At 53.1% G+C, this 12,375-nt stretch overlaps 1 protein-coding gene across 9 annotated transcripts in view; it reads right to left on the reverse strand.

The window, feature by feature from the left end:
* The window catches only part of TRAPPC9 (trafficking protein particle complex 9), a 601,443-nt gene that overhangs the window by 468,896 nt on the left and 120,172 nt on the right, over positions 1-12,375 (reverse strand). For 8 of the 9 annotated variants that reach the window (XM_019801179.2, XM_034668653.1, XM_034668652.1 and 5 more), the window contains one exon: positions 11,756-11,899. The exons of the other annotated variant lie outside the window; for it this stretch is intronic. In XM_019801179.2, the coding sequence (XP_019656738.1) occupies positions 11,756-11,899 (144 nt within the window). The remainder of the gene's footprint in view (positions 1-11,755; positions 11,900-12,375) is intronic. 9 annotated transcript variants of the gene reach the window in all.

A 12,375-nucleotide genomic window follows, 5' to 3' on the forward strand; every position in this document is an offset into this window, starting at 1 on the left:
AGAGGCCATTTCTCAGTCCACGGAGCACATCTGCTGTGCCAGCCTCCCAAGGCGTCCTGGTGAAATGCAGACTCCTGGGTCTTAGGTCCCAGGTAGGACCCTGGAACCAGCCCTACACTTTCTGGGCTAGCTGCTAGCTCAGCAAGGTTTTCTTTCAACATGTGAGTATTTCCCCTGAGAGCCAAGTGTTATTTGAACCAAATACCCAAATCCAGAAGCAGCTGAGTGCTGCGCAAGAAAGGAGGGACTCATGAGCTTCCAGCTGCAAGAGAAAGAGGGGATGATCCGCACTAATGGTCTTTAATCCTCGCAGCAGGCTCATGTGCCCATTTCACAAACAGGAAAGAAGAGGTGGAGGGAAGTTGGATGACTTTCCTCATTGGACAGTGAATGAACAAACACTGAGTGGGCACCTGCCATACACAGTCCTAGGTACAGGCAGGTGTCCGTCCAGGACAGACAGATCCGCCCAGGACAGATTCCTCCCCCCAAGGAGGTCGAGTTCTAGCAAGAAGGGCTGCTAGCCATAAAAAGGCAAAGAGATACAGGGTGCCACAAGGCAGACAGAGATGGGTGTCTGAACTCAGACCTGAGGGATGAAGAAAAAGCAGAGACACAAATATCTTGGGGAAACGTCTAAAGAGAAAGACCGGACACACAGTCCTGGAGACAGGGTGGAAACAAGCTTCCTTGGAGAGACAGAAGAAGAGCAACTCTGGCTGAAGCTAAGCCAATGAACAGAGGAGGGGGGGTGACTGACGTGGGGAACTAAGGAGGGGAAAATTATGGGAGCCCATGGATGGTCTGAAGCAGCAAAGCGTCAAGACAGGACACTAGGTGGAGGACTACAGGCCAAGGAGACCCCTGATGGCCGGACAGGGCAGCTGAGGCCTCACAGTGGTTTCCACTGTGCCTGTGAGGGCACATAGGTGGTGACAAGTGGCCACATCTGGGATCCATTTAGGAGGTAAGACCCTAGAACTTGCTGATAGGACTTAGATGCGGGTCTGACAGGGAAGAAGATGAGTCAGGAATGCCTTCATGGTTTCTGGCTTCAGCAGCTGGCTGGGCAGCAGTGGCCCTGGCTGGGATGGGGAGTGCAGGAGGGAAGGCGGTAGCCTGGAGCATGGTGTGAGAAAAAGAAGAGAGCCACGCATGCAGAGTCCTGCGGAGACCCACCAGAAGAGAAGAGTGCTGAATGGACCCTCCCCGTGGACGCTCAAGTCACCAAGAACAGAGGCAGCAGAGGAGCTGAGAGGGAAAGCAGGCCAGCAGCTGACACCATGAAAGAGTGAGGAGGAGGACCGGAGTATTTGTAGATGACACCAACTAAAGGAAAAGCAAGCGGTGATGAGTCCTGATGACCTGCCCAGACAAAGAGTGGGAGTTTCTGAAGGAGGACCCCCAAAGTAGCAAGAGGAAAGCCTGCACCCCATCTCCAGGCCATACACTTGGGGCGTCAGTCAGAGCAGAAGCGGCAGCCACTTGAGAGGACCGTGGGGAAGCAGTGCCCTCAGGTAACAGCGGCTGCCCCAGGCAATGCTGGCATTGTGAGTGGAACATGAGTGGGATGTGCTCTGTTGTGTGGGACTGGCTTACCCTTGCATTTGACTCTTGTTCCCTCGGACTACAGGCGAATGACACGCGAGGCCACAGTTAGACCAGAAACACCGCCAACATTTCCAAATTCCCACGCTCAAGAGCCACTAGCTTGATACGAGAAGGCTAAGGGGCCAATCGGGAAAAACGAGGCAGAGCGGAAACAGGGAGTTTGCGGTAGCAGACCCTAAGTTCCTGCAGCTGCGGTAGAAGGGACCATGTGAGCGAGAGGGCAGGGAGATGGGGCCTGTATCTCAGACTGTATCTCAATGTCAAGGTCCACTGAGGAGATTACCATCAAACGTTTAGAACGTTCTCCTGCTACTTTCAGCTTCAGTCCGGGAAGCACCTGTGGGAGGCGTCCTGACCCCTTTAAGCCTGCCGGATGCCAGCCAGGTCCATGACGGCACTGGACAGATTTTACAGTTAGCTGTGCATACATCCAAAGCTGGGTACTAGACTTGGCTTTGCCTGAATAACTGGGAGTCTCCGGGCAAACTACTGAGCATCTCAAAGCAGCAGAGACCTCGTCAGCCCGGTGGCCGAGACCCTACCTGCCTCCCAAACCCAACAAATGAGAACCCAATGAGTCCAGAGCCAGGAAAGCCGGCAGAAGTGTGTAGAAGAGGGTCATGTGAGAGGCGAGCAATCCCTACACACACAGGGAAAAGCCTCAACCCTGCGAGCTACCAGGGTGGTTTTAATACAAATTAAAACAACGTGGTAGCATTCTGTACATACTGAATCGACGGCACTGCCAGCCAGCAGGCCCATCAGAGTGATGCTTTCAGAGGCAAGCTGGCAGCACGCTGCAGCAGCACTAAAAACATGCAGAATGACCGTCCGATAAGCCCTCTCCAGATGAGCTCCCCGTCCTGCTGACAAAGCCAAAGCTCTACAGGAGCTCAGCACAGCACCGCCGATAGCAGCAAGACAGACCGGGTCAAGAACACGAGCAAACAAAGAGAAGTATTCGTTACTAACGCGTCCCACAAGATGTGAGCGCCGACACGTGCCGTCAGCCAGCTACGGGTACGAGGTTCCTGTGAGCTGCCAAACACGGCTCAAAACGACCCTGGGGCAGGTGCACAGATCTGGGAACATACTAACATTTGAAGTGTACATTCTGAGTGAATCATGTGGTCCACGAACTAAGTCTCAATACAGTTGGGTTTTTTTTAAGATTTACTTATTTATTAGAGAGAGAGACAGAGACAGTGAGAGACAGCACAAGGAGAAGGAGAGGGAGAAGCAGGCTCCACACTGAGCAGAGAGCCCCATGCGGGACTCGATCCCAGGACCCTGGGATCACAACAGTTAGTTAAGGCAGACGCTTAACTAACAGAGACACCCAGGTGCCCCTCAATAAAGTTGTAATGAAACATGAGAGACTATGGACTCTGGGAAACAAACTGAGGGCTTCAGAGGGGAGGAGGTGGGGGAATGGGATAGACTGGTGATGATGGGTAGTAAGGAGGGCACGTATTGCATGGTGCACTGGGTGTTATACGGAACTAATGAATCATCGAACTTTACATCAAAAAAATAAATAAATAAAAATTAAAAAAAAAAAGAACAGTAAAAAAAATAATAAATAAATAAAAAATAAAAAGAGGAAAACAGGGGCACCTTGGTGGCTTAGTTGGTTGGGCAGCTGTCTGTTGATTTTCTCTCAGGTCATGATCTCAGGGTCCAGGAACCAAGCCCCGTGTCTGGCTCTGCGCTCAGTGGGGACTCTGCTTGAGGATTCTCTCTCCCTCTCCCTCTGCCCTTCCCCTCCCCCTGTGCACACACATGCACGCGCACACTCTCTCTGAAATAAATCTTTTAAAAGGAAGAAGAAAACATACATTATTGATGCATTCAACAACACGTGCACGTCCATCTGCCCCCCCGAGGTGCCAGGGGTGAGAAGGAGTCAGTTAGAGACCCTGCCCTCAGAGTGCTTGCAGCCCTGCGGGGAAGTCTGCTCATAAAAGAAGCAATGGGCACCTGGAGGGCCAGAAGGGCTCCCACGGGCAAGTTCCGTGCACAGTGGGAACACTGCAAAGGAACACAAGCCGGCTTTGAAGGACTAAGAAAGGCTTCACAGAGACGTGAAGGGTGAACAAATGCTAGCTAAGGAAGGAAGGCAGGAAAAAGGAGCGGGAGCAGGATGAGGAAGAGTCACCCAGGCAGCATGCACCACATCTGTACCCTTCTTGTGCTTCCTCTTCTTGGCCCTTACACACAGTGCTGCTAGGGACACTCACGGGCAAGTTTCTGTGTGGACATGTTTTCAAATCTCCTGAGTGTACATGTAGGAGAGGAACTGCTGGGTCATACTGGACAACCACGGACCATCCACTTTGCTTCCCCAAAGCCCAGACGACAGAATCACACCAAACTACCGTACCCAGCATTCCCAAAGCAGACAGTCTTAATTCCACCAGCATTAGAGAAAGAACTTCTAAGTGAAACATTTCTTCTGCTCAGCATGGTCTGGCCAACACCAATTTGTTCGTCAAGGTCAAGATCACCTTCTTCATAGAACATTACTCCAAACATTCTTCCACCTCTCAGAAGAACTGCCAACTGCCCCCACGATGCGCCTGTATCCATTTGTTCATACAGACTCCTCTCTCCCCTTCACCGGGGCTCTTCCTCATGTCTGTTCTCTGGAGATAATCACCCAAGATGCTCTCAACACTGGATGCCTGCTATGAGGTCAGACTAGTGTGGCACAGGGAGGCGCCCACGCCTGTCGGCAGGGCAGTGCACGGGACACAGTGAACAAGAGAGGATGGGGCAGGTGGGGATCAGGGCACCTGGGATGCTGAAAACCACGGCTGAGCAAAGGCAAACCCCTCCATAAAGGCCTAGCCGGTAAATACTCAAGGCTTTGTGAACCAAGAGGCAAATCAAGGATTTATGTAGATACTTATATATAGCAAGTGAGAAAACAGTTTTTGTAACAGATTTAAAAATGAGAAGAAAAGAAATTTTTTTGGAGGGTGATGACATTTCACTTAATTGGGGTTCAAAGTTCAAATCCTTATCATCAAATCGATTGCAAATGTTCACCTGTAAAAGCCATTCTTAGCTGGAAGGCCACACACAGCAAAAAAGGTGGGAGCAGATTCCACCCACAAGCTGCAGCGAGCTGACCCGTGTTGGTAAACCGCGAGGGGGAATCGAGGTTTCATTCCAGGCACAGTGAGGCCGCAGAGGCTGGAAGCGGGAGGGTGGAGGGGGGCAGCGCCAAAGATGTCCGGGGGAGGGGGGTGCCTGAACAGGCAGGTGGGGAAAGGCGAGAAACAGCTTCGGGGAAAAGGAGATTTCACTCCTACTGAGTGTGAGGCCTGGGGGAGAGCAGGCTGGACACATGGGTTTGAGGGCCAGTGGCACAGAAACAGCGCTCCAAGGCAGGGCGTGGACACATCACAGCACGGGAAAGAAGGTGACACGAGCGGCCACACATCGTAGGGTTCCGTTCACCTGAGATGCCCAGGACAGGCAGACTTAACAGAAAGCAGATCAGCCTGCTGAGGGCTGGGGCGGGGGGAAGAGGGAACAGAGTCTGACAGGTCTGAGGCCCTCCAGGGCGGATGCAAGTGTCTAACATCGCGGTGTGCAGACGGCTGCGTGACCCTGCGAATTCACCAGGGTGCCTGCAGCGGGTGAACGTACGGTACGGGAGCTCTTTCTCAATATGTTCTCTTAAAAAAATACAATCTGAGGGAGCCTGGGTAGCTCAGTCGTTAAGCATCTGCCTTCGGCCCAGGACCCTGGGATCGAGCCCCTCATCAGGCTCCCTGCTCCGCTGGGAGCCTGCTTCTTCCTCTCCCACTCCCCCTGCTTGTGTTCCCTCTCTCACTCTGTCTCTCTCTCTGTCAAATAAATAAATAAAATCTTTAAAAAAATAAATTAATAAAAATAAATTTAAAAAATTAAAAATACAGTCTCGTAAGATACTCGGTTTCCTGGAGGCAAAGGCATACCACGGGCCATACCACGGCTGCTCTGAGCCCTGTGATGCTCAAACTTCCAAGGGTTGCTGGACACCCAGGTCTGGGGCTCAGAGACGAAGCCGGGAAAACAGGGCTACACATTTCAGGTAAGTCAGTATTTCATTTATTCTCACAAACGCCTTGCAAGATGATGCGCCTTGTAATCCCTTTCTGGGGTGGAGAAACTGAGGCTAGCTATGAGCTTGGACCCCGACGTGCATGTCTCCACACTTTCTAACACTTCTGCACACTGTCTCAGGGGTAGAGGCCAGCAGGGTGCAGTATGTCCTGACCTCGGGTTCCCACTGCACGTCGAGTTCACGGTCTAGATGACAAGGCCTGGGATTCTGGGCTCCTCCAGCTGGACCGTGACCCGAGTGGCTGATCGAAATCCACACCTTCAATGGCAAGGCGGCAAGGGTCCCATCCCCAACCACTGAAGTGTACGGGTGCAGGACGTCAGGCAGCGTGGAGGGGGCGTGTACTCGGGTACCACCACTGCTCGCCCAGGAGACGGTGCCTCGCATCACTGCCCGTCCCTCGCCTCGCCCTCGTCCCTTTCCCACCTGCCACCCCCATCAGACGAGAGGAGCAGTGCTACCACTCATCATCGAACAGGATGCACATCAGAACACCTGCACGTCCGCCAGCCCTCTGGGCTCGCTCTGCTGTTTCCTTGACAAGAGATCCCATTTCTCTTGGGTCCTCTTAAGGTACCTCGGGCGACAGAACCAGCAACCTCTGACCAAGGAGCTAGAGCCTGGCTCCCCTGGGAGGGAAATCACATAAATGTCTCAGGATTTATTAAGGACATCCCTGCATCTGACACACTGTCACGCACTTCACGGAACTTCTCTCTATGGAGTCCTGCCAAGTAGAGGAGACAGCGGAGCTGTGACAGGTTTTCAACCCAGAGTCGTCCTGCAAAACGCTGAACACAGTAAAACACAGAAGTCCTTTAGATCCCAGCAGGGACAAGCCCAAGCAACTATGTGAAGTTTCAATTCCACTGAGAAAGCACCTGGCCCTAGAGCAAGACCACAGCACCCTCTGCTACCGTAACACAGTATACACGTCTGAGGGAGGAGGCTTCCTCACGGGCCGTCCCGCGGCCCCAGTGGCACCCTGTCCTCACCTGTTCGCTGTGGCACCAACAGGAGTGACTGAAAGCAGGGCATTTTTCTGCCCCTCACTCATGCTAGCACACCTACTCCAAGGCTAATCTGAGTCCTCTCATCTGGGACTTTCCCCTGGAAGCCATGAGATTCCGTCTGAGCTAGTTTTTCCCCTTGACCCTGTTTAAGTAATTTGATGTGAAAGCAGCAAGCCTTTTCCTTTGCACAGGAATGGGTGTCAGCAACTACACACCCAGGCTAGAAAGGCCAAGGATCAAATCAGGTGCTGGGCTGGATCTGGCCCCAGGCAGTAGTTTCCCAAACCTTGTTGCAGAAGAGCAATATCCACAGGGATTTTTATTTTTATTTTCTTTAAAGATTTTATTTATTTCTTTGACAGAGAGAGAGAGTGTGTGCACAGGCAGGGGGAGCAGGAGAAGCAGGCGTGGGACTCAACCCCAGGACCCTGGGATCATGACCTCGGCCGAAGGCAGATGGTTCACCAACTGAGCCCCCAAGTGCCCCAAAGGAGTTTTTAAAGCAGCCAACTAGAAGAAACATCAGTTGGGCGGCACGGCATAGGGCAGACTCACAGAGACAGAAGCCCCCACTCACTCAGCAGCATTTCAGGGCCTAGCAGGTGCCAGGTGCTGGTCCAGGTACACGTGACACTTCCTGTGCTTGAGGGGCATCCAGGCTGGGGGCACGCCGGGGGGGCGGGGGGACAGGCCAGCAGTGCTGGGAGCCAGGGCTGTAGCAGGGACCCACACAGTAGGCTCCATGAAGGGGGTATCACAGTGAAGGACAAATTCCTGGACAAGGTGACAGGAATAGGAGTGGCCAGGAGGGCAGGCAGGGCAGCAGTGCAAATGCAGCAGAGCAGAAATGCTGCAGCATCTGGAGACAGGCACGCCAGGGCACGGCGAGTAAGAGAGCAGGAAGAGACAGGCTGGACATGCGCCACCCTGAGCCTTCACAGAGTCAGGGGTCCCGCACCTTCTCAAGGACTCCCGCGCAGCACACAGGACCAGGTCACAGGTTTGCAGCCACGACCCACAGAGCTCACTGGTCCACAGCCGTGCTGCCATGGAAGCTCTAAGCAGCTTCCCCATATCAATGGGGGGATTCGGGATACGGGAAGGGACCACGTATTGATAATCATAAACAGTAACACAGTCACACTTCCCAAGAAAAGTCCACAAATTCTCAAGTTAGTACTTCCATCCTGAAAAAAACGACCAGAGTCCTGGGGAACTGATGCCTTTCGTGTTAACAACTGTCCTCATAACTTATGAGTTCGCTCCTATCTGCACACATGAAGAGGGTATACGTGGGGGAGAGCAGGGCAAGAAGCTCCCAGATCACGGCGTCTCCACCTGCAAATACCCAGACAGGCTGACATATGACAAGAAAGCTAGGAAGCCCTTCCCTCAAGCCCAGGGTCAGTGATTCCCTTCTTGGCTGTTCTTCTAGTCCACATTTCATTTCAATGCAGCAGTATTTAGAAATGTTAATTACCAACTCTATAAATGATACCATGGGCTTTCCTGAGGAAAGGTCATCCAGTAAATTAAAATATCTATCATGAGGGGTACCTGGATGGCTCAGCTGGTTAAGTGACCGGCTCTTGATCTCAGCTCAGGTCTTAAGCAGGGTCATGAGTTCAAGCCCTGAACTTAAATACATAAATAGATTAAAAAATTAAAAATTAAATAAAGTATCGATCACTAAAATGAAAACAAAGTACCTCACAATTGTGCCCTCGTAGTTGTACAAATGAGAAAACGGAGGCCCGGGAAGAAGGCCATCAGTGATCTGAGGTTACAGCCATCAGAAGGAAGAACTCTTTAAACCTCCTGACTTTTGTCCTTTTCTCCGAAGACTCCAATTAACCAAAAACCATTACACACAGACCTTTAAGGAGATAGCTCTTTGTTCAACAGTCTGATGTCCCGAGCTCCTCTCCTTTTAAACTCAGCGTCTTTAACTAGGAAGATCGGTAGGGGAAGAAAGGGATAAAGGGGGGGTAATCAGAAGGGGGAATGAAGCATGAGAGACTATGGACTCTGAGAAACAAACTGAGGGCTTCAGAGGGGAGGGGGCATGGGGGAATGGGATAGACTGGTGATGGGTAGTAAGGAGGGCACGTATTGCATGGTGCACTGGGTGTTATATGCAACTAATGAATCATCGAACTTTACATCGGAAACTAGGGATGTACTGTATGGTGACTAACATAATATAATAAAAAAACATTAAAATAAAAAAAATAAACTCGGTGTCTTTAGATCACCACCTGACATGAACTCCAACAAGCAGCAAGCTCCTTCCCTCCAGAGCTCCCGGAGGGAAGCCAGGCACTGACCAACTAAAGACGCAGGGATTCTTCCCTGGCAGTCGTGAGCAGCGCGTGAAGGAAGAGAACAGAGCAGGAAGACCTGGTCGAGCAGGGACTCGTCAAAAGCTGCCAAGAGGGAACCCAGACCTAGCGGAGTCACGTGGTGACTGGGAACGGGGAGGGGGAGGAGAGAGTACGTCCTGCCACAGGACGGGGGATGCATATTTAAGAGAAAAAGTGCAGGATGAAGGAGGTGAAGGTGCGAGCAGCTCAGGGCAAGGATGTGGGGCCCTGTCTTCACGACCTACAGTCACGTGAGACCACACACAGTTAAACGTGAGCCATGAGGGAAAGTGGTACCGAGAGAGAGCAGAACGTGACAAAAGGGGAGAGGGACATGTGCCACGGATCGGGAGGCACCCAGAACTCGAAGGCCCAGTGGGCAGAGTTCGCTCAGACTGGACATTGTGCCCGGCACGCTGCGTCGCCACAGCTGCTGGCTCGTGGGGAGGGCCAAACACCCCCGGGGGGATTGAAGAGAGCTAGCCACCCATCAAAAAGCAAAAATTCAATTCATCAAACAACAGACAGACCCATGCCCCGTCACCACCGGACACCAGAGCCGGCCTGTTCTGGGAACTCCGCCTTCATCTGCCCCTCATGCTTCAGAGAAACCCAAGCGCAAACCATGCACCTACCAGCTGCCATGCTGGTCTTGCTGCTCAACGGTCAAACTCTGCAGGCAGCACAAGGACGGACGCAACTCCACTGCAGCACCAAAGGCCACGGAAACCGAGTGGGCACAGAGGCGCAGTGGTCCCGCCATCCGCGGGGGCCTCTGTCCGCGCACCGATGCACCTGTGCCGCCTGGATCGCTCCACGCCCAGAGGGACACCAACAAGCACCAGACGTAGGACGTGCTGCAAGGTCATTCGCAACAAGGAGCTACAGGAGCTCCTCACACACAGATGGCTGTGGAAGTCACCTGGGGAACACAGACATCCCGAGTCCCAGCAGGTGGCCCTGGGGACAGAGGCCTCCGAGAGAAGAGAACAGCACGTGGCAGGCATTCAAGGTACGCGTGACGTGAAGTCCACGCAGCCTGCCTGGATGAAGCTCAAGGACACACAGGTGTAGACGAGGAGATTATACAGGAAGAATCTCGCCCGACCCTGCGACACGCCCTCAAACTTCATCAGGAACCAGGGTCCCCAACAGTCTCTGCCTAAAACACAATGTGTAACAGCTTCCTCTCCTGATTTAGAGAAGCCCAGGAGTCAGACCGACCATCGCCCTGGCTTTGAAAGGCAATCACATGCCAGCTTTAGTCCTTTTGTTTTTGAAGCTGATCATTCCTGAGTTTACGTGTTATTGGAATTCATGTATTTAAGCCTCAGCCCCACACGAGGCACCCTCCCACCTGCAGCCTAGGAGGCTGAGACCGCCACAGGCAGAGGGAGAGCAGGACACGCTGATTGCAAAGCTGTGAGCACAGAGGAGGCACCCTGGATGGCGGGCACGGGCTGAAGGAGCACAGCGGCTGCGCTGTGTCGGGTCCGCACTGGGACAGCCAGAGTGAGAGGCAGCTCTGGAGCACACAGTGGAGCACCACCAGGCATGGAAGGACAGATCCCCAGGCAACGGGAGCTCCGCCCTCTCCAGGGACTGCTCTCAGCTGGAGAGCCGCCTCATCCAAGACCACACCCCCTTCCTGGGAGCAGTGTGCGTCCAGAGGCGGGGTGGGAGTGTGAGGCCTGGTCCCTCACCACACAGCAAGGTATCTCTCTGAAGGGCCATGTCAGCTTCAGCGTCCCCTGGGGCAGCTGTGGCCTCTCCAGAAACTGCCTTACCAGGCACTGCACCACCGGTCACCGAGCCTGGCTTGCTCTTGCGGGGAGGGTAAGTGGGGGCGCACACCAGGGTCCTCAGGGAGGGTAACTGGGGGCGCACAGAGGGGTCCTCGGGGAGGGTAGCTGGGGGCACACAGAGAGGTCCTCGGGGAGGGTAACTGGGGGTGCACACCGGGGTCCTCAGGGAGGGTAACTAGGGGTGCACACCGGGGTCCTCAGGGAGAGTAACTAGGGGTGCACACCGGGGTCCTCAGGGAGGGTAACTGAGGGCGCACAGAGGGGTCCTCGGGGAGGGTAACTGGGGGCGCAAAGAGGGGTCCTCGGGGAGGGTAACTGGGGGCGCACAGGGGGGTCCTCGGGGAGGGTAACTGGGGGCGCACACTGGGGTCCTTGGGGAGGGTAAGTGGGGCACACACTGGGGTCCTCAAGGAGGGTAACTGGGGGTGCACACCAGGGTCATCGGGGTTCTGCTTATACTTCCCATCTGGCTGCCATTTACAGAAGTGGTCACTTGGTGAGAATTCGCTGAGCAACATGCTTATGAATCATGCAGCTCTCTGTATAAATGTTATACTTGGATGTTTCTATTTTATGCAATGTAGGCAAAGGGAAGGGGAGCCCACGCAGGAGGCTGAGAGACAGAAGCAGCAGAGCGGTAGAGGAGGCCTGGGGAGGAGAGGGGAGAAGGCGTGGTGAGCAGCGGCATCAGGCCCCCCAGGAGGACAGCAAGGGCAGCACGGGGAGCTGAGGGCACAGTGGAGCACGGCATCTCCTGACAGCGGAGGACCGGGAAGCGCCACCCACCTAAGCCCAGGTCTGTGCGGGCCGGCATGAAGGGTGCTCCCGTTCACTGAACTCACTCACCTTGATCTGACAAGAAGTCCAGCATGGTCTGCAACAGGAAGGACAAGTGCCTGACAGAAAGAGCAGGATTCCCCATTCTTCGGGACGCGTAGACCAATTCGTGAAGCAAGCGCATCTGGACGGCAGCCCAGCCTCGGTGCGTGCCTGTGGCGGAAGTCACAAAGTGTCCTCAGAGGCCTGGGGGAGGCCGCGCTGGCACCAGAACCAAGGACGTGAGCCTTCCTTGGAAATACGTGTAACGGTGTGTGTAAAACTTGTAATTGAAAGACAAATGCCTCAACGACCAAACCCAGAGGGCAAGAAAAAATACTTCCTGTGTTTAACTCTCCCCAGACAAAGCTCTTAAGTGATATGTTTTCTCATACCATAAAAAGACATGTTTTATGGAATACTTCTTCTCTTCTGCAAAGACACAACTTAAAAATAACCACTTTGAGATCATTACAGTAAGGTTATAACGAAAGATTATGTTTCCAATGGCATGTGTTTGAGTTATACAATTTTTTTTCAAAAAAATACTGGTATGTGATGACCCTTCATTAGCAACAAACGAGGACACTACAAAAATGTGCTTTTTTAATTTAATGTATAAGAAAAACGCATAAAAGCAGATAGCTAAA

The sequence above is a fragment of the Ailuropoda melanoleuca genome, chromosome 9 (genome assembly GCF_002007445.2).
Source record: "Ailuropoda melanoleuca isolate Jingjing chromosome 9, ASM200744v2, whole genome shotgun sequence".
NCBI classification, from domain to species: Eukaryota; Metazoa; Chordata; class Mammalia; order Carnivora; family Ursidae; genus Ailuropoda; species Ailuropoda melanoleuca.